Source organism: Camelus ferus, chromosome 13, assembly GCF_009834535.1.
Source record: "Camelus ferus isolate YT-003-E chromosome 13, BCGSAC_Cfer_1.0, whole genome shotgun sequence".
NCBI classification, from domain to species: Eukaryota; Metazoa; Chordata; class Mammalia; order Artiodactyla; family Camelidae; genus Camelus; species Camelus ferus.
In genome coordinates, this window is record NC_045708.1 from 63,348,844 (window position 1) to 63,372,060 (window position 23,217).

The 23,217-nt window shown below is 33.3% G+C and overlaps 1 protein-coding gene across 1 annotated transcript in view; it reads left to right on the forward strand.

The window, feature by feature from the left end:
• The window catches only part of SPATA1 (spermatogenesis associated 1), an 83,055-nt gene that overhangs the window by 7,404 nt on the left and 52,434 nt on the right, over positions 1 to 23,217 (forward strand). Inside the window, 9 exon segments of the mRNA XM_032494680.1 lie at positions 3,975 to 4,081; positions 5,692 to 5,734; positions 5,736 to 5,810; positions 8,505 to 8,558; positions 8,652 to 8,877; positions 16,198 to 16,312; positions 17,058 to 17,118; positions 21,442 to 21,553; positions 22,234 to 22,359. Coding sequence (XP_032350571.1) covers positions 3,975 to 4,081; positions 5,692 to 5,734; positions 5,736 to 5,810; positions 8,505 to 8,558; positions 8,652 to 8,877; positions 16,198 to 16,312; positions 17,058 to 17,118; positions 21,442 to 21,553; positions 22,234 to 22,359 — 919 coding nt within the window.

Here is a 23,217-nt window from a genome sequence, read left to right on the forward strand (position 1 = left end):
CTCAAGTGGACCTTTTGCTGATAGGCAGTCAGACTATCTCCCACTCACTCATTCATTCTTCCATTATTCGAGATAACTGTTTCAGACCTTCTCAAACCCCCCAATACTTTCTTCCCCCTTTCGCTTTAAATCAACTCCATCAAGCATTCACTCTACTGCTCCACCAAAATTGCTCTTGTTAAATTCACCTCTACATTACTAAATCTGTTGTCTAATTCTTATCCCACACATGCTTGCTCTGTCTATGTACAACAGTTGACACCGTTGCTCACTCTCTCTTCCTGGATATAATTCCTTCACTTGGCTTTTAGCATACACATTATCATGGTTTCCTTCTACATTCCTTGTTACTCATTCTCAGTCTCCTTTGCTAGGTCTTTTTCTTCTTCCTGATCCCTTAATAGTGGAGAATTTCTGTGGTCATCTCTTTGTTCTCTTGCTTATCTGCTCTCATTGTGATCTCATCCAGTCTACTAGCTTTAAACAGCACGTTTATGGTAAGTATTCTCAAATTTATACTTCCATCCCAGTCTTCCTTCCCAAACTTTAGATTGATGTTTTCAACTGCCTGCTTGAAATCTCCCCTTGGATGACCAATAGACAGCTCAAACTTAGCATGTCTGAAAGTGAATTACGGCTTCTTCCCCCTCATCCAAACCTGCACTAACCATGACTACCCATCTCAGTTGATGGCAAATTCATGCTTTCAGTATCTGAGGCCATACTTGACTGCTTACTCAAACTTCGCTTCTAATGGATTCACTCTTGCTTCAAATTATATACAAAATCTGACCACTTTCCATCACTTCTGCTAACTTTTGGTCTGAACCACTGTCATCTAATACTTTAATTATTCAAATAACTTTTTAACAGTTTCCATTTTCTTACCCCTTATAGCCTGTTCTATGATCCCTTTAATAGTTGTTAAGTATAGCAAGATTTGGAAGTAGAGCATTATGTATATCCAGATGTGAAGTAATATGTAATACAGGGCACCATTTATAAGTATTCTTATCCCAGATGATTAACTTGTGTCAACTGAGGGCCAAACAGTTAACTGTTTACAAGAGATGGAAGGATTGGAGAAATAAGTTAAATGACACCTTAGGAGTTAATAAGGTAAATTCAGAAAGCAGAACATTCTATAAGACAATTAGCCCAGTCTCTTTAAAAAGTCAAGGCCATTAAGAGAAAAAAAGTAGGTCTGGAAAATTCTTCCAAATTAAGGTTTTAAAAAATTTGATAAAGGGGAGAGGGAGAGAAAGAGGGACAAATGAGGAGTATGAAATTAACAGCTACAAACTATTGAACATAAAATAGATAAGCAACGAGGATTTACTGTATAGCACAAGGAGTTATATTCAATATCTTTTAATAACCTATAATAGAATATAATCTGAAAAAAATAACTGAATCACTGTGCTGTACACCCCAAATTGACACAATATGTAAATCAACTGTATTTCAATTTTAAAAAAAAGACGTGACAACCAAATGCACTGTATTATCCTTAATTGGATTCTAGATTGAAAAAACAGTCTGAGTACAATGGACAATTGGGGAGATTTGAATATGGACTAGATAATAGTTGACATTAAGGAATCGTTAATTTTCTTAGATGTGTGCTCAGATTATTCTATTTAAAACTAAAACCTACTCCCTCCTATGTCTTCCTTATTTTCCTCACCCTGGTCTACTTATTCTTTTTCCCCCAGTACCTCCCACATTCTAAAGTACCATACAACTTACCAGTGCTTTATAGTTACCGTTTATTGTCTGTGTCCCTCACAGGGCTGGGACTAATCTGAGGCAAATGAGTCACTTGCCTTGGATGCAAAATTTAAAGAGGCACCAAAAAATTAAGTAATTAAGATAAATATTTTAATAGAAGATTTTTAAGTAAAAAATTAATGCAAAACCCCACAATGAACAAGATAATCATTTTAAATAGAAACAGGAATCCAATAGTGCTATGTTTAGCCATTTTAGAGACCAAGGAAAAAGACAAAATATATGCCCCTCTATATACATTTTAATATATTTTTAACTGGTTAATACTTTGAATGAAAATATTAATTTGATGAGTTTGCCTCCATTAAAGCCAAGAAAGTAAAATTATAATAAATTTGGGTTTTGACATAAATAGAATGTTTAACCTTAAAGTAATGTTGTGAGTTTTAATATAGACTTTAAAATTTTTCAATATTTTCGACTACTTTGTTGTTCTAGAAAAAGTTAACCATTAAAAATGTATTTTTTAAGAAACGTGTATATTGCAGTTCATATTTTTCCCTTTTAATCAGGTTCCAGTAGTACTAGTCTGTCTTTAAATTTGTGATATTTTGTTCATCATGAATTTTTTAATTGAATAGATTTTTAAAAATATTATTTATGTTGATTACTGAGGTTTTGGTGTTCCTTTAAATTTTGCACAGGAGTTGAGAGCCTCACTTGTCTCACCCCTCTCCTTTTCCTGACCTCTCATTAGAATGCAACCTGCCTGCAGGCAAGGATCTTCGTTTTATTCACTACATGTTCATACTGCCTAGAGCAATGCTGGCACATACAGACACTCAGTAAATATTTGTTGAATGGATGAATAAATCCAAATTCACCATAAATTAATTTGCATCACAAAATGTTTCAAAGGCCAAGAAATGTCTTACTAACTATATTTTCTTTGTATTGCCTCCTTATTCAATTATGGAATTAAAATCTATACAAACACTTTGAATTATAGTTCATGAATTGTTATAAAAATATTGAAGTAATTACTTGGCTTATAAAAACAAAGTAAAATGTGTAGTTCAAGAAATATTTTTTCTCCTATAAAATACTAATACATTTATATAAAGGGTAAGGTCATATTTACTTCAGATTTCTGAAAGTTTTGCAAATATTTAATAATATAGATATTAAATATTATAATATTAATGTATAGTATGGTTTTAGCTGTTAGTATGGTATAGCTAGAGAATAATCTTTTAAATGCTCTGATGTTCAAAATACAGCATATAGCAAACTTCACTATCCTAGCTGTACAAACATCTTAAACTTCTGGTTAATTGAAAGTATAAGTAATTTACTTCATCTATAAAAACGAGTCGAGCAAAATATTCAGTTCAAGAGTCATTTTTATCTCTTATAAAATTACTAGTATTAAGATAGGGTCAAATTTACTTCAAATTTTGAAACTTTTTCTCAGATATTTAACATTATAGAATGTAATCATTTAAATTCTTTGACTTTTAATATACATGAATGGCAAACTTCATTAGACTAAAAGATAAGACTTGATTTGCTGTAATTGTTCTGTCTTTGCTGTAGTAATCTATTCTTCTAAATAGAAGAATTCTAATTAATATCATAAAACACGAATAGAATAGAAGACAGTACATATAAGCACAGACAAGCTAAACTTACAGACATGCCCTGTGTGAAAACAACCATTCCTTTCCTCATCACTGGTCAGTAATAGGTTCTTCCTAGAATTCTGGGAAACAAAAATATTCCCCAAACCCAAGTATTCACACTTTTGCAGGTGCTGAGTACTGGCAATCATCATAGCTATGTTAGGGAGACAATATATAAAGGATAAGGATTCTACAAGGTCACACCAATGGAACTGAGTGGGTAGGGATCAGGGGAGGGGAGAGGTTGGTATTAAGAAAGCTGATCTTGGCAATCTGGTATTCTTACTGCAAACCACAGAAATAACACTGTATATCAGGGATGTTAAGGAAATCTTGAACCACATCTATGACATTGTATCCAAGGGAAAATGTGCTCCAAGTGCCAAGTAGCCAACTTAACAAATTTTTGGCTCTTCATTTTGGTTTTTGTGTTTGTTCAGAAGGATACATGTATTCCATGTTTATTTCAATTATGTTTATTAAACTTAAAATTCTAAAGGACATCAATTGATTTTTTTGTTTTAAAAATATTTTAACTGACATTCTTCTCAATTTATTCAGTTGGTGGAACTTCATGTTTTTTATGTTCCTGAAGGATCGTGGAACTATAAGTTAAATACTATTTCAAAAGAAGTTGTTAACAAATTCATTTCAGCTGGATTTATAAGGCAAGTATCTTGTAGTCATGTTACTATGTGCCGGAAAAAACAATCTTTTTTCTGCAGAGAAAAGTGTTTTCTGGAAATTCAAAAATTATAAGTGAAAAATATCTTGTTCATGTGATGGATCCAGTCCCTGACTTAATGGATACTATCAATAAATAGTACTATGTAACAGTTAAAAAGTACTGTAGGAACAGATGTCACTTAGCCATAGTACTGCCACCTAGAAAACAGACTGTAACTTGTGTATTACTTTGGTTGTACACAAAGAGAATTGAAAGAAATTACCTGAAATTAGAAACCTGTTGAAGAGCTGGGAATAGTGGTAAAACCAGTATATTCACAATTACTTTTTCACTGAACTATTTAAAAATAGAAATTATATGTATTTATATATATATTTTTTTCTTTTTCACATTCACAGAACCACACATGACACTATGTGATTTAACTGCTTGTTGTTATTCTCTTGAGCGCACCTCAGTCTTCCTAATCTTCCCCATCAGTTTCTTTAAGCACAATAACCTCCTTTCTGTTCTGGAACACATCAGACATGGTCTTACCTCAGAATCCTCGTACTTGCTGTTCCTATTGTCTAAAATGCTCTCTCTGCCTTTACATATGCTAGCTCATCTCCTTCAGGTCTTTGCTCCAATATTACTTTTTGTTTGGTCTTCTCTGATCACTGTATTTTTAAAAAATTTTATTTTATTGAGTTATAGTCAGTTTACAATGTTGTGTCAATTTCCAGTGTACAGCACAATTTTTCAGTTATGTAGGAACATACATATACTTATTGTCACATACTTTTTCACCTCTGATCACTGTATTTTAAATTGCAGATACTCTCCCTTCCCTGCTTTATTTTTCTCTGTAGTACTTAGCAATGTCTTATGAATTAAATTTTTTCTTACTTATTTTGTTAATTTTTCACTCCTACCATTAGGTTGTAAGGTCTATAAGGACAGAGGTGGTTGTTTTGTTGATTGCCTTATTCCCAGCCCTTACAATGCCTGACACATACAGGGACTCAGTATATCTTTGTTAATTGAATCAATTAATTATAAAATGTTTCCCATAAGATCCTTGAAAAACCAGGACTCAGAACGAGAACATATTAAAGTTTAGGTGTTGAGGAATGAAGTATCCCCAGTGAGCAAAGATGTGGAGTCTGACAACATTTGATCAGCAAAGAAAATGTTAAGCACTAGTTAATCCTAGCAAACTTCCAAAATAAATACCTGTTACTAAATCATTCTTTAATATCTGTATAAAAGTATATAAATTCCATTGCAGAGTTTTATTTTAACAAAAAGTTGGAAGGTGGATAAGAAAAGTAGACAAGCATTTTCCCTTTTAGTACAAAATGGACATATATAAACAGTGTTCATTGACATAACTTAAAAAGCAGACTTTTAATCATTTATTTAAAAAAATATTTATAGGCCTTCAGGCCTGCAAAATACCAAGCAATGTAGAAACACAATATATTAAGCTATCTGTGATACATTAAATTAATCTCTTAGGTTTGAGAGAGATGAATAAAGTTATTGAATCTTTAGTATAGCTGAAACTTATTTCATTTTACATTATAAGACAATGTCATGATATTTCAGAATATCTCCTCACCTTACTTTACAAGCCCTGAGGGAGCGTCTCAGGTGAGTTCCTTGGTGAAGATGCTGTTGCTGAAAAATTTTTATTTCTGAAATGCATTGGAAATAATCTAGCTGTGGTAAGTTTTCTTAGTTTTTTTTTTTCCTTTTGATTAACAAAAGCATTCCTTAACAAATTGTGTTTCTTAAATGCTTATCAACTCAACCCCGTAACATACTGAGATATGTAATCTCAATCATATTGAAATTGAAATATCATTAAGCACACAGGTCATCAAGAAAAGAAAAGCCTTTTTGGCATGTTATCAGGCACTAAAATAATGGGGGTGTTTTTGTGTGTGAATTTCTTTGGGAAGAAAAGAAAAACAAATTTTAAATATGATCAAATGTGATCATACAAGTAATATATACTTTTAAATTTAAATGATAGTGTTTAAAACCTTTTTAAACAAGTGTTTCTGTTCTAGAGAAAATGGTTTCTCACAACTAGCCACCCAAACGTATTTTGGGAGTTGGGGAGGAATCAGCTGTTATCTGTTGAACACTCGTATTTGTAGCCCGTATGATTCAGTGACAGCATTTTCTAAGCAGAGCGTTCTCCTAGCTGAAATTGTCAATCCAGCAAACAATTAGATCTCAAAGTTTCTGATTTCTCATATTTATATAAGGTTTATTTTTTTAATCAAGATTTTCCATTTTTTTTCTGACCTCCCCTTTTGATTTCTTTTTTTATTGAAATATAGTTGGTTTACAATGTGGTAAGATTTTCCATATTTAAACTGTTTAAAAATGCAGTATATTTCTATTCTACTCTAGTTAACATATCATTATAATGTATTTACTTCTGTGATTATTTATTAACATGTAACTCTGCTGTTAGACTATATAGCTCCCTTTATTTATAGCAGGGACTTACTTTTATTCACTATTATATTTATAATCCATGCCTAACAAGGTGTTTAGTACTCTAAGGCATTTAAATGCTTATTGAAAAAATTAAATAATGAATAATAAATGGAAAAAATAAGTATTTCCCCCCAAAGTAGTACTGTAGAAGAATTTGCTATGTGGAATTCTTGGGATCAGCACCTAGATTTGAAATTTTTGTCATTAGAATTCTGTATAATATGCCAGAAGATTAATTTACTAATCTTTGAGTTAGTTTTCCTTAAGCAGGGAAGAAAGGGGACAACTCTCATAACTTTTTGTTCTCTTTCATGATATGTAAAACTATACAATATCAATCACAGAATTCTAGATTGACAGGGACCTAACAGTTATTTAAGTCAACTTCTACAGTTCTTCTAATATTTTATTATTTTTAACAAATATTTATTGATGTTTTTCTATATATAAAATTAGAAAAAAATAATTGGATATGGATCCTGCCCTTAAAGACTATTATTCAGTGTAGTAGTGAAGATAAAATATATAAGTAATTAAAATAGCATATTTTGTGTATTCAGAAGAAAAAAAGATTACTTCCAGCCAGAGAAGAGGGGAGATGGAGAACTTTGAGGAAGAGGTAATACTCAGTTTGGAGTTTGACAGATGAAAGTTTGATCTTGCAAAGATGTTGGGTGGGAGAATCTGAGCAGAGAAAATAGAATGAGCATAGAAGTGGCAAAGTAGACAACTAGGAAAGAGTGAGTGCTGCCCTTTTTTTTGGCGCATTGACTGTGAAAGGGAATAGTAGACAAGTTGCAAAAGTCGTTTGTTGAAGATCTTGAATGCCAGAATAATGAATTTGGATTTTTTTTTTTCCTGAAGCTTTGGAATTATTGAGCAAGAGATGACATGATGAGAGCCTTAAGGGACTAGAGGCGGGAACTGTAACCAGAAGACTTTTGCAGCAGTTAGTCGAGAGATAAGGAGGGCCTCAGGAACAAGCTGCCTCTCGCATGTTATTCACTACTATTTTCTCCTCGGTTCTGCACTTTAGCCACAAAAATCTTCCTTTGGTCCTCAAATATGGCAAGCTTATTTCTATTTTACCATCTTTGCAATTGCCTGGAAATCACTTCCCCCTGATTTTCAAATAGCTTGCTGCTTCTTTTCATAATTCAGTTCTCAAGTATTATCTTTTCAAAAGGACCTTCTCCAACAGCTTAGTTTTCAGATATTCTTTCTCTAATTCCTCTCTATTATATCACTCTGTTTTATTTTCATTAATCACATAGAACTATCTTAAATCATGTTTATTTAATATCTGCTTGCCCCACGTAGAATATAAACTACATGAGAGCAAGGACTTTGCATTGTTTACCAGTGTATCCCCACCCCATAGAACACTACCTGACACATAATATGCCCTCAGTACTTGTTGAATGAATAGATGAGTAACAGATTGACTCTATGGATTGAATATTTAGAAAATAAAGTTTACAAAGAATGATCTGGTTTTGAATCCTGACTTGGAAACTTCCTAGCTGTAAAATCTTGGGCAAGTTACTTAACCTCTCTTTGCCTCAGTCTCGTCTGTGACCTCCATGTAATATGTGTGCCTGTCACATAGTATTGTGAGGATTAACTGAGCTTTATATGTAAAGCATGTAGAATAGTGCCTGGCACATAGTGACTTCATGCAAGTGATAGCCACAATTACCATTATTAAATGCATAGAATTTCTATTATGTTTCGTACAATGAATAGAAATAGAATTACATTCTACATTTTCTAGAATCTAACCTTAGTTACCAGCTTTTAAATTTGATTTTTTTTTTGTCACGGATATATGCCTTCCACAAAAAAGGGTAAAAATGATTGAAAAATATTAAAAAGCTTTAATTATTTTCTCATTTATTTATTTTTAGGTGAAGGCAAAGCAAGAATCAGAACTGAAACTCAAATCATTTGCTCCTCCATATGTATGTAATGTGACATTTTAAACTTATACGAATTGATTTAACTTACTGTTTTTAAATTATAAACTAATTTTTATAATTTCCTGTATGTTTTAGGCTCTTCAACCAGAATTATATTTGCTTCCTATAATGGATCATTTAGGAAATATTTATTCAGCATCATCAACAGTTTCTTTAGATGGGCGGCAGACTAATAATGGTGTTGCTGATGGAATAATCCACAGACCAGTTAGTGTAACTTTGTCAAAGGAAGAACATGGAACAGACCCCAGTTTTCTAGAAAACACTTTGAAAGAGCTTCTTAACAAGAATCAGAAAGAAGGTGATTTCAACTGGAATGGGAAAGACAAAGAGGTTGTTATAGTACATTTTAGTAGTCAGGTCTCTGAACAAATTCTGGGCAAATCTAGCCTTACAAATACAGGCAGTACAGGAGGAAAGCTACAATTCAATTTGGAGATATTTAAAAATAGTTTTGCCAGTTGGAAGGAAAAAAAGACAATTTATGTTCTATGCTAAAATAAAATCAAAATACACTACGGCACTTAAATAAACTCTACCACCATTTATAATAGTTTCAGATAAAGTTAAGGCTAAAGGAGAAGAAAAAGGAAGTGATTGCTGTATAAAACCTTGCTATTAATAAGTCCACAAGGATCTTAGCCAGGAAAACAGTATCAAACCAAAGCAAAACAACTTTAATGTTGGGATACATTTATATTCCAAAGAGTTAAAATTTTTTTCTGTTTATACTCATTAATTTGATGATGTCAGTTCTTAAAAAGTGGTAGGTAATTTAAAAAATTAAAATTAAACTTATAATCATGAAAATAAAACTGGTACTACACTCTTAAGAATTGAAAAAAAGTCAGTTGAACTTTTTTACCTTATTGCATACAGGAAATAAATTGTGTTAGAAAAGCAAATATACTAAACATTTATGAATTAAATGAATTTCCCCCAAACTAACGACAACCTTCATTACAGCCGCAAAATACACTTATTCTTAACTGGTTGCATTTTCTTCATCTTCAGTTATAGCAGTTCTTATCAGCTTTTACTATACTCAGTGATGCTCCAAACTCAGCCCCTTCTTTAATCTTAGCCATATTTAATATGCTCAGTAAGAGTCTTTACTTCCTTCTTTATCTAGGCATGTCCCTGCAATGTTAAATACAGCTTTCCCATCATGATATCAATTAGAAGTTAAATGGAAAAACACCTGAGTGGAATTTTATTATTCCTGAAAAGTACAAGATCAGGTAGCTAGTGAAGTGGACAATGACACTACATACAGTCATGAGTGGTGTCATATGTCATCCCCTGGGCTACTGGCCAACTTCCTGAACTATGCTCCTTGCACAAAACCTCCAAAAATCTTTGGTGAGAGTATTTAATCCTATGAATGTTACATAAGTGTAATTTTTAAATAGTATTAATTTTTTGGTGCGTCACACCAAAAAAATTAACTATAATTTAAGTCAGAATCTAGTGTATGCTCATTTTAAAAAGTTCTAGAAACCCCAATAAGTATAAAGAAGAAAATAAAGATTAACAATAATTCCACCATCCAGAGATAGCTGTTAGTATCTGTCAGTATTTTGGTGTATATTCTTCCCTTTTTTTTCAGTTCTTGTGTGTATAAATATTTTTTTAACTTTTAAAAAATGAGGACACATACAAACTCTTTTAAATGTTCTTCTTTTATTTTAGAATATTATCATACACATTTCATGTCACTAAATGTAGATCTACATCATTATAGCATTCCCTTGTGGTATAAGTTATTTATACAACCACATATTAATATTCTTATTATGAATAGTGCTGCAAGTAACAGTTTTCTAAATATAGCTTCATGCATTTGTCCTGTTATTTTTTTAGAAGTTTAATGGCTGTTTCTAAGGTAATGTTTTTGTTGTTGTTATTATTATTCTTACATTCATTCAATTGTTTTCTTTTTTAGATTCCACATATAAATGGTAACATATGATATTTGTCTTTCTCTGTCTGGCTTATTTCACTATTCTTCTTAAAAGGACTTTCCAACCTTGTATTCCATGCTCTTTCTGGTCACATCCTCCTCCTTCCCCAATAGAGACAATTACTACTTTGATTTTTTGAGATAATTATTTTCTTGCTTTTCTTTATAGTTTTACAACCTGAATATGCATTCCTTAACACAGTTTAGTTTTGTCTCTCGTGGATTTTATTTAGACAGAATCATATTGAAAGCACTTTGTTTGGGTCTTTCTTCTTTTATTCAACACTGTAATTGTAAGATTCAACCACGTTGTCTTATATAATACTATTTCATTTCTTTTTATTGTTGTATAATATTCTATTGCATGACTATATCATAATTTATTTACCTATCTGCTGATGAACATTTGGTTTGCTGTTTGGGGCGAACATATGATTTTGTACATGGCTCCTAAATGCACATGTGCAAGATGATCTAAAAATAGTATATACCTAGCATTAGCATTGAATGCACATGTTCAACTTTGCTAAATAATTTCCACGTGTTTTCCAAAGTGGTCGTACCCAGCAGCAATGTCTGAAAGTTCCTATTGAACCATACTCTTGCCATTCTATCAGACCACATTCTGGATAATTTGTGTCAGATCTTTCTACCAAATCTAGCTTACTGATTCCCTCTTTAGCTAATCTGCTGTTAAACCCTTACACTGAATTTTTAATTCCAGACATTTTCTTTTTCTTTTCTAATGATTCTCTTTGGTTGAACATTTTTTCATATGTTTAATGGCCATTTGGATTTGTCTTTATTCAAATGTTTTGCCCATTTTATGTTAAGTATTTGTTCATTTTATGTACATGTATTTTTTCCAGCACGTGTGTGTGTGTGTTTGTATATAATTCATTCTAGGTTTTAGTTTGTGGCTTGTCTTTTTATTCTGTTTATGATTCTTTTAATGAAAGAAATCCTTAAGTTTTATCAACATGCCCTAACAATTACAGAGATAAAAGTATTGACATTTTCAACTTTCTATCAGTTTTGCTTTATTTATTTAAAAGTGCTTTATTAAATGCATGCACACTTAGGATTATTATGTTTTCTGATGAATTGTTCCCTATATTATTATGTAATGTTTCTCTTTATCTCTGGTAGTAGTCTTTATTTTGAAGTTCACTCAGTCTGATATTAATACAGTCATTCTAGCTTTCTTTTGATTAATATTTACATAGCGTATCTTTCTCCATTCATTTACTTTTATCTGACTTTACGTTCAAAATGGATTTCCTGTAAACAGCACGTATTTAAATCTTTCTTTTTAACCCAGTTTGGCAATCTATGCCTTTTATTAGGGCTGTTTAGACCATTTACATTTAATGCAATTATTGACGTGGTTAGTTTTAAATCTACCATCTTACTATTTATTTTATGTTTGTCTCATCTCTTCTATTTTCTTTATTTTTCTTATTTTCTTGGCTTTTCTTGATTGAGCAGTTGTTTTATGGTTCAATTTTAGCTCTACTATTGGTTCATTAGTTGTTCCTCATTTTAAAAAACGTTGTTACTGTAGAGTGGAGGTTAGCAAACACCTATTGTTATTTTTTAAATTTTGATCCATGCCCTATGGCTTATTTTTTATAAATAAACTTTTATTGGACCACACCTGTGCCCTGTAGTTTACATATTGTCAATGACTGCTTTTGTACTACAGAGTTAAGTAGTTGTGACAAAGACCATATGGTCTGCAAATCTGAAATACTTACTATCTAGTCCTTTAAGAAAGTTCCTCTAGGCTGTGCATTATACACCTTTAATTTCAAGTATACTTTCAAAACACATACAACTTTTTATATAGTGTAAGAGCCTTAGCAGTATAAATCTATTTCTTCCCTCAAATCTTTTGTGGTATTGTTATTATACATCTTACTTCTACATATGTTATAAACTCTTTCTCTATATATTTTTTTTTACCATTTTTACTTTATACTGTGAGTTATCATTTAAAGAGTTTAAAAATAAGGGGAAAATGACTTTTTAAATTTAGGAGAGTTTCTTTCCCCTCACCCGGTAAACCTATGCTTTTTATGTATGTGATCCTGGACCCAAGATGATCCTGGCAGCTTTTGCTTCTACAATTCCTTTTGCCTTTTCCTAGGACTGGTGGTGGGATGATTTCCTACCACCTCCTCAGTGGTAAGACTTTACAAGGCTACTGTTGGTGGAAGGGAAGTTATCTGCTTTTCCTTCTAGGGTAGATGGCTTTTGCTTCCATTTTTCCTCCAGAGCCAGTGGATTTTTGTCTGAACCCTAGGACGGGAGTTTCCTACTCCTCCCCATTGGCTTAAGGCTTTTGCTTTGTGTGAGAGAGGAGTGTTAAGAGGATGACATTTCATACCTGTGTGCCATTGATGGCTCTTTTGAGTCTCCTGCCCTGCCCCCAGTCTTTCTTGTGAGCATGTGATACAGGCACATGGAAGGAGCTTGCTATTAAGTATTGACTATCTTTAGTGTCTAGGGATGAGAGATTACAGATTGTCTTGATAGCCCACATTAGCCTTTAGAATTCCTTAAGACTTTAGCTGTTTTATTCTTACTTCTTTTAAGACAGTTACCACTTCCTTCTGTGCTCTGCCAGAAATGAAACAATTAGTTTATTTTCTCTTTCGAGGGAATTGAAATCTGATTCGTTGCTACCTCAACTCTGATGAGTTCAAGAAGAATTATATAAGTTCAAGAAGATTATATAAGTGTTTCTCCTTGTTCAGGTGGGAGGACTCTTTTGACATTCTACATTCTAAGCAGAAGTGGAACTGCAGTTCTTAAGTTTTAATATAGTCAAATTTATTGCCATTTTCTTTTATGATTAATGCTATTTATGCCTTCTTTAAAAATTCTTTTTTCCTACCCTGAGACTATGAAAATAGGGTCCTGTATTATATTACAAACATTCTATGGTTTGCCTTTCACATTTAGTTCTTTAATATATCAGAAATTAATTTTTATGTGTAATGTGAAATGGAGTTCCTTAATTTTTTTCCATATGTACATTACCATTTATTGATGACAGTTGTGCAGTTTCTTAAAATTGTCAAGCTTCTGTTTAGTAGTGCCTGAGAATACAAAATATCTGAGCTCTAACATTGTGACATCATCAAATATGGCTGGTAGGAATATGCACAGAATGTTTTGTAAGTCCTTTAATGAAGGAGGAGAGAAGTATTGCTTTACCCATTTTTGCATGTTAAAATGGATAGTCTCTTCCATTAGTTATCTTTTGTTCTTTCCCATGGGTCAGTGCTACACATCTCTACATTTTGACATGCCTCAACTTTAACATGTGTAATACTCAACTCTGTCATTGCCCCCAAACCAGTATGCTTGCTTAACTTCTTTCACTTCATAATTCATCCAGTTGTTCAGACTGTGAGCTTTGAAAATTTCCTTATTGTAGAATGACAGATTCTTAGTCTAAAGGAACCTTAAAAACTACCTTGCCTAGCCTCCTTGCTTGTACTATATAATCTCCTTTCCAATCTATCCTCTTGAGTGCTGTCAGCATCATTCTTCTTATTTCAAGTAGAATTATTTATCTCCCTACTTAAAAAACCCTTGAAAGTCTCTCTGATTACTGTTTAAGGCCCACATTCCTTAAGACAGCGTAGAGAACGCTTCATACTCTGACTTCAAACCTAGGGCTACAAATGTTCAGCCATGTAGATTGTTCACTGCCTAACTCCAGAAGACTTTCTTCATATAGGTTATGATACGGATGGAGCTTTCGGAATTTGTTTAATGTGGTTGTTGGTTCAACAATTTTTAGGTATTATTAGTAATAGTACTATTATTATTGCAGTTTGGTGGTAGGAAGGGGAGAAAGAAGTACCCTGTAGTACAACTGGAGGTAGGTAGGGATTGATCCGTAAGATCCTTGCTTGCAAAGCTAAAATATTTTGTAGGCAATGGGAAGCCATCTGAAGTTTTTAATAGGAGTGGCACGTTTGGATTTCAGTTCTAGAGAAACAACATAGGTGACAATATGGAGACTGACTGAGGTAATAAAGACCTGAACTTGGAAATGCAATGGAATAGAAATCAGAACTTGACGTCTAGAGACTTCTAAGGATTGGGTATTGTGCTGAGTGCTTCACATGCACGGTGCCATTTTAGAGATAAAGAAACTGAAGTTAGAGAAACAACTTACCTGCGGTCACACCTGCTGTCATAATGCCAGGATCTGAGCTCTTGTGTGTTTGACTAAAGCCCACGCTTCACAGCAATGTGCTAGAGTAACACTGAAATTTTTTCACTATTGCCAAAAATGCTGTTATACGTGAGTACTTTGTCTTGCAAATGCCATTTTCTTTGCTTAAATTCCTCTTTCTCTCTTCTTTGCCAGGCAAACATTTCACAGTTCAAAACATAGTTTCACAGTTATTACTCCCTTTTCTGTGCATCTGTAATGTTTTATATGGACATCTACTATTGTTCTCAAAACACTGTTTTTTTTCAAAAGTAAATAGACCTGCTTTCTTTTTCTTATTAAATTGCGTATGGAATTGAATGGTGCATTGCATCATGCCCTATAATTAGCTATAAGAGATACATGCCCTGTATTCCTACCAAAATGTAACTCAGAATCTATTTAGTTTTGCATTGTTATTTCTTTTTTGGGACAGGTGAGGGGAGTGGTACTTTACTATTAGCCTTTAAACAGCTGATACATCCATTCTTTGTTCATTTTGCCTTGAATGTATCTTTTAGAAAATCCCTGTTTGTTGTCCTTAAATGACTATTCCAATGCCAGCTGGGAAATAAGTGGTAGCAACCAGGCTAAAATTAAACCAATATGGGCTTCAGTTTGCAAAATATTGTGACAACTCTTGTAAAATAACTTTTCAAATATTAACATGACTCTAATTTTTTCTAAATTGAAAGAAGAACTTTATTTCTCCAAGGGGAAAAAAATCTGCATAACAATGCCAGGTTCATAGATCTTTTGTTCACATAGATCATGTGGAGTGTTGGTGTTAATGTTTTAAAGACATTGTGTGGTTTTCCTATCTGGAGAAGTTCTTTTCATATGAAGGGAGATTTTATAAATGGAAATGTATATGAAATAACAAATGACATATATGCTCTGTATTTATACCAGTGCTTTCCAAAGAAGGATCCTCAGAATACTATTGTAAAAGACACTTTCGGCAAAAGCTTTCTAAAGACAGCTAAGTTGGAGTAAAACCCAACTTACCCCCTCTTGCAGTTTCACACTGTACATAAAAACAGAGAAATCCTGCAATAGGGATGTGTGTGTGCATGTGGGTGGGTGGTTGGGGGGATGTGTGTGTGCGTGTGGGTGGGTGGGGGGATGTGTGTGTGCGTGTGGGTGGGTGGGGGGATGTGTGTGTGTGATTTCTGTTCCTGTTGGGATTGTTTAATCCAATTTTTCCCAAACTGCATGGACCAAAGAATTCTCCTTTCATATAAGCTAATGGTTTATGAAATTCAGTTTGGAAATTATTGCCTTATATCAGGTATAGTAAAATTCATGGAGAATCTGAAACATGTGACAGGAATATATAGTATGTACATATAAAAACAAAAAATTATTCTAGTATTTTCTTAATATTATGAACTTTATTTGCTATGGATGAACATCAACATCAGCTGGGGGAAAAACCACTCCAAGTGAAACTCAGACCGGAAAAAATCAAGTGGGAAATTCTGAATTGCCAGGATCACTGGAAGATTCAGATAATGATTATTGTAGCAGCAAAAAAAGGTAATTAGTATGGATGTTGATTCTACATGTCATAACCTAAATCTATAAGAAAAAAGTGAGATATCCAGGCCAAGTTATGAAGACTTCTAGTTAGAACAAAAATATGAGTAAAATTAGTGATATTTTTAGTTATAATTATCTTAATTCTGATCTTTACTATTATAGACAAATATTTCTCTCTAATTTAATGAGGGGGTAATTTGTTGTTTAAATTGCTTCTGTTGTAATCCTTTGTCATCAGGGCAATCTAATGACAGAAAAGTTTCTGTCTTCATTTGCCTCTCTTAGAACTAGCTTTTCTGCCTCTCTTAGATTCTTGGTTATTAGTAAACTAATCATTATGCTTGAGTTTCACATTGGTATTATTTCAATCAAAATTATACTACTTAAACCGCAGTTTTGCATATAGTCTTCTGAAATTAAGATAAGGAATCCTCTAAACAATTAGCCACAAAAGAACTATAAACAAAGTATGTTTACAAAATTTGCAGTTAGTTTACCTTGCTATAGATATTGGACTGTGACTTGAATTTAGCTATAATGAAATGTTGTTTTATAACTCATACTAAATGTAGTTTATGTTAATCCTTTATGAGTTTGAAAGATCATGGTTCAAGCTGACTTTTTAAAATTTTAATGTTTTATTTGTGTTTCTAGAATATTGAATAAAAATTTAAGACATGAAAAGTTAATATGCATGGAATCATTTTTTAATATGACTTTCAAATCTGTCATTTCCTTTAAGTCAGTTTCTTTGGAAAAATGAAGATGATAGAGTTAATATCATTAGAAGAGAGGACAATCAGGTATGAATTTTAAATTTTCGTTTAGATGTTACATTGCAAAATAATATTTATACTGAAAGTGAAATGAAACTGCAGACTAAAATGTCTAAGTTTTCTAATTTTCCATGTAGAGGAAGGGAGATAACCCTCAAGAAAATTCAGGAGCCTGCAATTCAGTGAGATTTCTGAGGGTTTCATGCTCTGGGACATGATGAGATATGCCCTTTGAAGTAAAAGCCAGGTTTTTGTGCCTTGCCCCAGCTACCATGGAGAATGAGTCACCTAATGGACCTCTTTGGAATTTGGAGAGAGATTTACTGCATTCAGATGCATTGCTCCATTTTTTTTTTTTTTAAATCAAGTAATCCAAAAGACTGTCAACTTTGAGTGGGCCCAAAGCAAGAGGAGGCTCACAAGGTGATCCAAGAGACAGAGCAAGCAGTGCTGCCACTTGTGTGCTAACATCCATCAGGTCCAGTGATGCTTGCTACGTAGTAGATTGGAATGCTGAATGGGGTCTGAGACAAGCCCTGATAGGAGACTCACAGTTCAGAGCCTTCGAGTTTGGGAGCAAAGGCATGCCATCTTTAGCGAATGATTTTTTTTATTGTTGCTGGATATTAACAAAACATGCTATCTTCACACCTTAAAAATTTTCCATCTGGTGGGAAGCTTAATGCTATTTCACTGTGGTTTGTATTTCCCAGATTACCCATAAAGTTGATCGTGTTTTTATATTTTGTGGACTCTGTTTTGGTAACTGCTTTTTGAGCTGTTGTTTCAGGTATTTCTACTGTGTTGTCTGCCATGTATTTCTGATTAGTAGGAGTTTTTAATATACTCTGGAAGGTAGTCTTTTGATGCTTATGTATGTTGTGAATTTTTCTCCTACTCTGTGCTTGTCTATGGTGTACCTTGCTGGATATGTTGTTTAAGTGTTCCATATCCTTCTTTTTTCCCACATTTTCTTTCTATGTCTTGGACTGAGAATAGTATATTAGAATCTCCTGTGATATAGTTTTTTTATTTATTTAGATTTATATATATTGTCAGGCACAAAGTTATTCTTATGTGAATATTAATATCACTTTCGCATTGTGATATGTCCTTCTTTGACTCCTTAAATGCTTTTTCATCCTGAATTCTCCCTTATCACATATCAAGATACAAACTTCTCCTTTCTTTGTGTTTACATTTATTTGGTATATTCCTATCTTCCTCCTCCACTTTTTTTTTCCCCCAGCTTCTCTGAATTGCTTTGTTTTAGGTATGTCTTGAGCAGACTGCCTGGAGTTGGATTTTACTATGTGAGCCAGCCTGAAAGTCGTTTTCATTTAGTAGATGAGTTATGTCCACTTATGTTATTGCTAAGACTTATATGTTGGACCTCAGATTTGTCATTTTACTTTATGTTTTAGTTACTGTGTGTTGTTATGCAGTTTATTTGAACTACGCGCCTCAGTATTTGGGAAGGTTGAATCTTTGTTCTAATGTTTAACTTTATACTAATACAAATCTATGCTAGTATTCCTAGCCCTCGTTTTTCCCTTCTTTAAATTTATGCTCCTAATTTTGGTTTGTAGCCTCTAAAATTATTCTCTGACTCCTACTTCTATATTCAGGGCAATTAAAAAATAATCTTTCCCTCTCCTTTCTCCTCTCATATACTTTCAGTTGTGTTATTTCTACTTTGTCAAAGAACAGAACATTTATGGGCTTTGCTTCTGGTCTTATCTCCCTCACTTTTGTTTTAGTCTCACATCTATAATTAAATATGTTCAGCACTTACTGCCAGTTGTTTTGCAGAAGACTTTTCAATCATTTCTTGGTTCGGTTAAGTTCCACTTACAAGGAAAAGCTCGTAAGTACAGTCCCTTACTTCTTGTGCATTTAAAACTTTGTCTAGAGCAGGAGTAGGCAAACAGTGCCTGCAGCCTGTTTTGTGAGGCCTGGGATCTAAAAACGTTTTTTACATTTTAAAAAAAGTTGAAAAAAAGAAGAATTATGACAAATACCATATGTGGCCCACAAGACCTTAATTACTAACTCTAAGGTCTTTTGCACGAGAAATTTGCTTATTCCTGCTTTAGAGCCTTGATACTGGAAGGATAGCTTGATTGGCTGTAACATCCTTGGTTTACACAATTTTTCCTTGAGTTTATTAAAATGTTGCTCTACTGATGTCTTGTTTTTTATGTTACTGTTAAGAAGTATGATACCAACCTGATTTTCTTTTCTTTGTAAACTGGCTTGGGTATTTTTGTCTGGAAAGCCAGAGCGTTCCTCTAATGTGCGGTAGTTTTATCAAGCTATGTCTCAGTTGAGAGTTCTAAGTTCGGTTTTTCTGGATACCCAGTGGGCCCTTCCAGTATGCAGATCAGGACTTCTTTTATTTCAAGAAATTTTAATTCTAGAAAAAAATTTAAATAGCAGATCCATTCCATGTTTTCCCCCCAGGGACCCTAACTAGTCTCCTCTTAGGTCTTCCTTACCTTTTATCTATTACTTTCTCTCTGATCCAGTTTACTATTTTCTTTATGTTTCATTTTCTTTGTCCTTTTAGCTCTATTCTCCATTACCCTTACCGTATCTTACCTATTTATCATACCTTTTCCTTTTTTGGATACCTGCTATTTATTTCTGAGATAATTCTGTTTTTTCTTTAATTTCTTTCTTCAGTTTGGTCAATTTCCATTTTACATCTTCCTATTTTTTTTTTCATTTTTATTCTGAGTTTCTAATTTTATTATTTATAGTATTCATTAGTATCTAAAAGTATTTTAGTCTATGTTGGGAATATTGTTAAGCTTTTCTCTGCTTCTTTGCTGCTGGTTTTGTTTTGGGTTTTTTTAGTTCTAAATTTTGTGGGTTTTCAAAAAGTAACTTTGGATGATAGATTATTTTGTAGATGTTGTCTGTGTTCATTTGTGTTGAATTTTTCTGTTTGAATAGCAGCAGGTGTTCTTACAGAGAGGGAGTGGTGTTCCGGTGGTTTATTCTAGTTCATAGATTGAGTGCTCTCTTCTGTGATAGTGAAATGCAGTTATTTATGTATTTTTAAATAGATGAGGTCTTTAGGGGAAGTGGTCTTCTTTCTTTGGGTTCTTTCCTGCTAATTTAGTTCAACAAAGTTCTTATCGTGACCACTTTCTTTTGTCTTACCATCTAACCCTGAAGGAGCAGCTCTTGCTTCCAAAGCATTTCCTCTCATCCAATAGTTATGTCTTCTCTTAATTACCACCTTTGGCTCCCTATGTTTTAAAAGCCCCTTTCTTTTGGATTCCTCATACAAAGGGCTCTGATTTGCCAGTTCATATCCTTACTCTCAGTATTCCTCCACCACATGCAGGACCCTCTCCTTTAAATTGTGATGATGTTTACTGTGTTGTCTGAGTGTAGTGTTCTCTAATGCATAGTCCCCATCTGACTCTGCTCAGATGTGGGCCCCTGAGCACACTCTGCTGGTCTAAGGTATTTATTTCCACACTTACATGTGAATTAAAATATATGTAAATTTGAAGATCCTGTATTCTAGTTATGCTATTGACATAAATTATGGGTGATTTTATTTGCTTTCCCTTTATAGTAGTTGAAAGCATATGTGGATTTAATTTAATTTAGGTAGTTGCCATTATCACATGGGAACCTGACCTTGTAAGTCAAGAAAATAAAATGCAATAAACTAGAAAAGAATAATGAAACAAAAAAGCAGGGGTGAGGGCTTAATGAAGTTAAAAGTAGAAACTAATAAGTTCCAGAAGTAAAAAGCCCAGTAGGATTGAAAGCAATTCAAGATCTACAAAGTGGTAGTGGGAGAAACGTCAACATTGGCAAGGCATGAGGTGGTTTCTCAAAAACAGGTAGAAACACAACAATTAGTTGAGATGAAGGCAATATAACACAAATACAGAGGTGATAAAATAATATGAGTAAAATGTATGCTAAAATTTAAAAATGTGATAAGATTTCTAATTCTCTAAGCAAATATAAATGATCAGAATTGGCTCAAGATGAAAAAAAATCAATAGGCATCTGAGCAACATTTAAAAGTTGTCATAACAAGTGACTGAAATCAGAAATCTTGGAAGGAAGTCATGTTTAGAAAGGAATATGGATTCTTTTCTTCCCCTTCTTTTTAAATTTTAAGTTTAAAGCTCCTGTGTATAATATCCAAGTAATAGTGGAATGAGGAAGCTAAAGCACAAGACAGGGTCTATAGTTACAAAGGCAGATTTGGGAGTTCATCACCACATAAGTAAAACAGTGCATTGCTATTGCGCATTATCGGATATTTACAGATGTGTCATCCTACCAGATCGCCCTGATTTTCATGTTTGCTTACAGATAAGTAAAACCGAGTACCTCACCCTACCAGATCTTATTGATTTTCCTTCAGTTCCTTGTCGACCTGTTCTTTCTCCAAGAATAACTGATATCTCTTTATTACAGATTGAGAGTAAGTATGATAATACCGTAAGTACAGATGATTTTGTGAAGTAAAATTGAATAATGTGAATGGAGAGTTAATAGCTTAGTGGGTACAGAGTTTCAGTTTGGGAAGATAAAAAAGTTCTGGAGATGAATGAGGGTGGTGGTTGCAGAACACTGTGAATGTATACAATGCCATTGAACTGTGCATTTAAATATAGTTAAAATGGTTAGTTATGTATATTTTACCACAAAAAGTTAAATTATTTTAAGGTATGTAACTATTATGTTGATTACTGCATATGTATGTCATTAATATTGTTTCTGCTTTTTAAGTATATACTCTAATATATGCATTTTCCATGTAAGATTTAAGTACAAGAACTTTGGACCCAAGATAAAGTCACTTAAAGAATTAAGCCAAGAAGTATAACTACATGAGCTTTACCTAGTTTCTCTACATGAATATAAATGCAGAAAAGACATACTGTATTGTTTACATATATATAGGTCCCCTGTGTATCACTCTTATTTACCGAAATAACTTCTCAGTGTTTTCCATGGTGGCAAATGCTATACTGCAGCTAGAAAAACAGTAAAATGTATACTTGCTGTTTTAAGCACTTCTTAGTTTTCTAATCTGTATTTTAGGATATGAACCATCTTTTAGCTTTTAGACATTGATGAGTATGGGTTATAATCCTTTAGGAGAGAAGATTATCGAACAAATGAAACAAGTGAAGGAAGAAAGAAGATATCTGGAAAGAATTAGAGGAGAACTAATAAAAAAAGCTGAAAGGCTATTTGAACAAGGCAAATTGAAGCAATATCATGGTAAAGTTTGTTACACATCTTTTATCACTATAAAGGAAACTCAAATTTTACATAACTTATGCCTTTGGAGTAAATGATAAAATGATAATGTTTACTATTTTACTAGTATAGTTTAAGTGGTACATATAGATATAAGTTCAGTATAGGAAAGGTGAAATCATTGTTTAATTCTACTTTATATAATAAACACAACATGGTTTTAGTAAAATTCAATTTTTTTTTAAATTTACATTTGTTTATTCATTTTAACATTCATTTATTAATGAATGAAGTACTTATTAAGTGCCTACTGAATTTAGCCCCTGTTCTATGGAGGAGATACTAATAGGCCAACACAATTTTGTCCCTGCCTTCAAAGTGCTTTCAGTGCCGTGGGGAAATGATGGTCAAGTTCAGTAGTAGTGATACATCCCGATGACTGCTGGGATAAAGGAGTTACAAATCCTGTGCATAGGAGTATGGAGGTAGAAAACGCCTAAATTAGATGGAGGAGAGGAAGGAGGGCTTCCAGGAAAAGTGGTAGACACCCTAGAAGCTGGAGCGTGCCGCCTCTGGGCTGCAGGCTGTCAGGCATTGTTATCCCTCTGTCGTCTGCATCTCTTCCTATCTCCTTCCGCTCCCTTCTCCCCCATTCCTGGCTATTTCCTACTAGTCTTTCAATCTCAGCTTGGGTATCACTCTGGAAGCCTTCTTTCAGTGCCTTAGTCTTCCTAGGTGCTCAGTTTTTTGGTATGTGTGTCTGTCTGCTTTGCTAAACTGAATGCATGAATGAATGAATGAGATAAATGAGGCAGGAAAAATAGTTTCCCGGCAAAAGAATTAGAAAGTGTTGTTAGGATGGTAGAAATGGAAAAATGA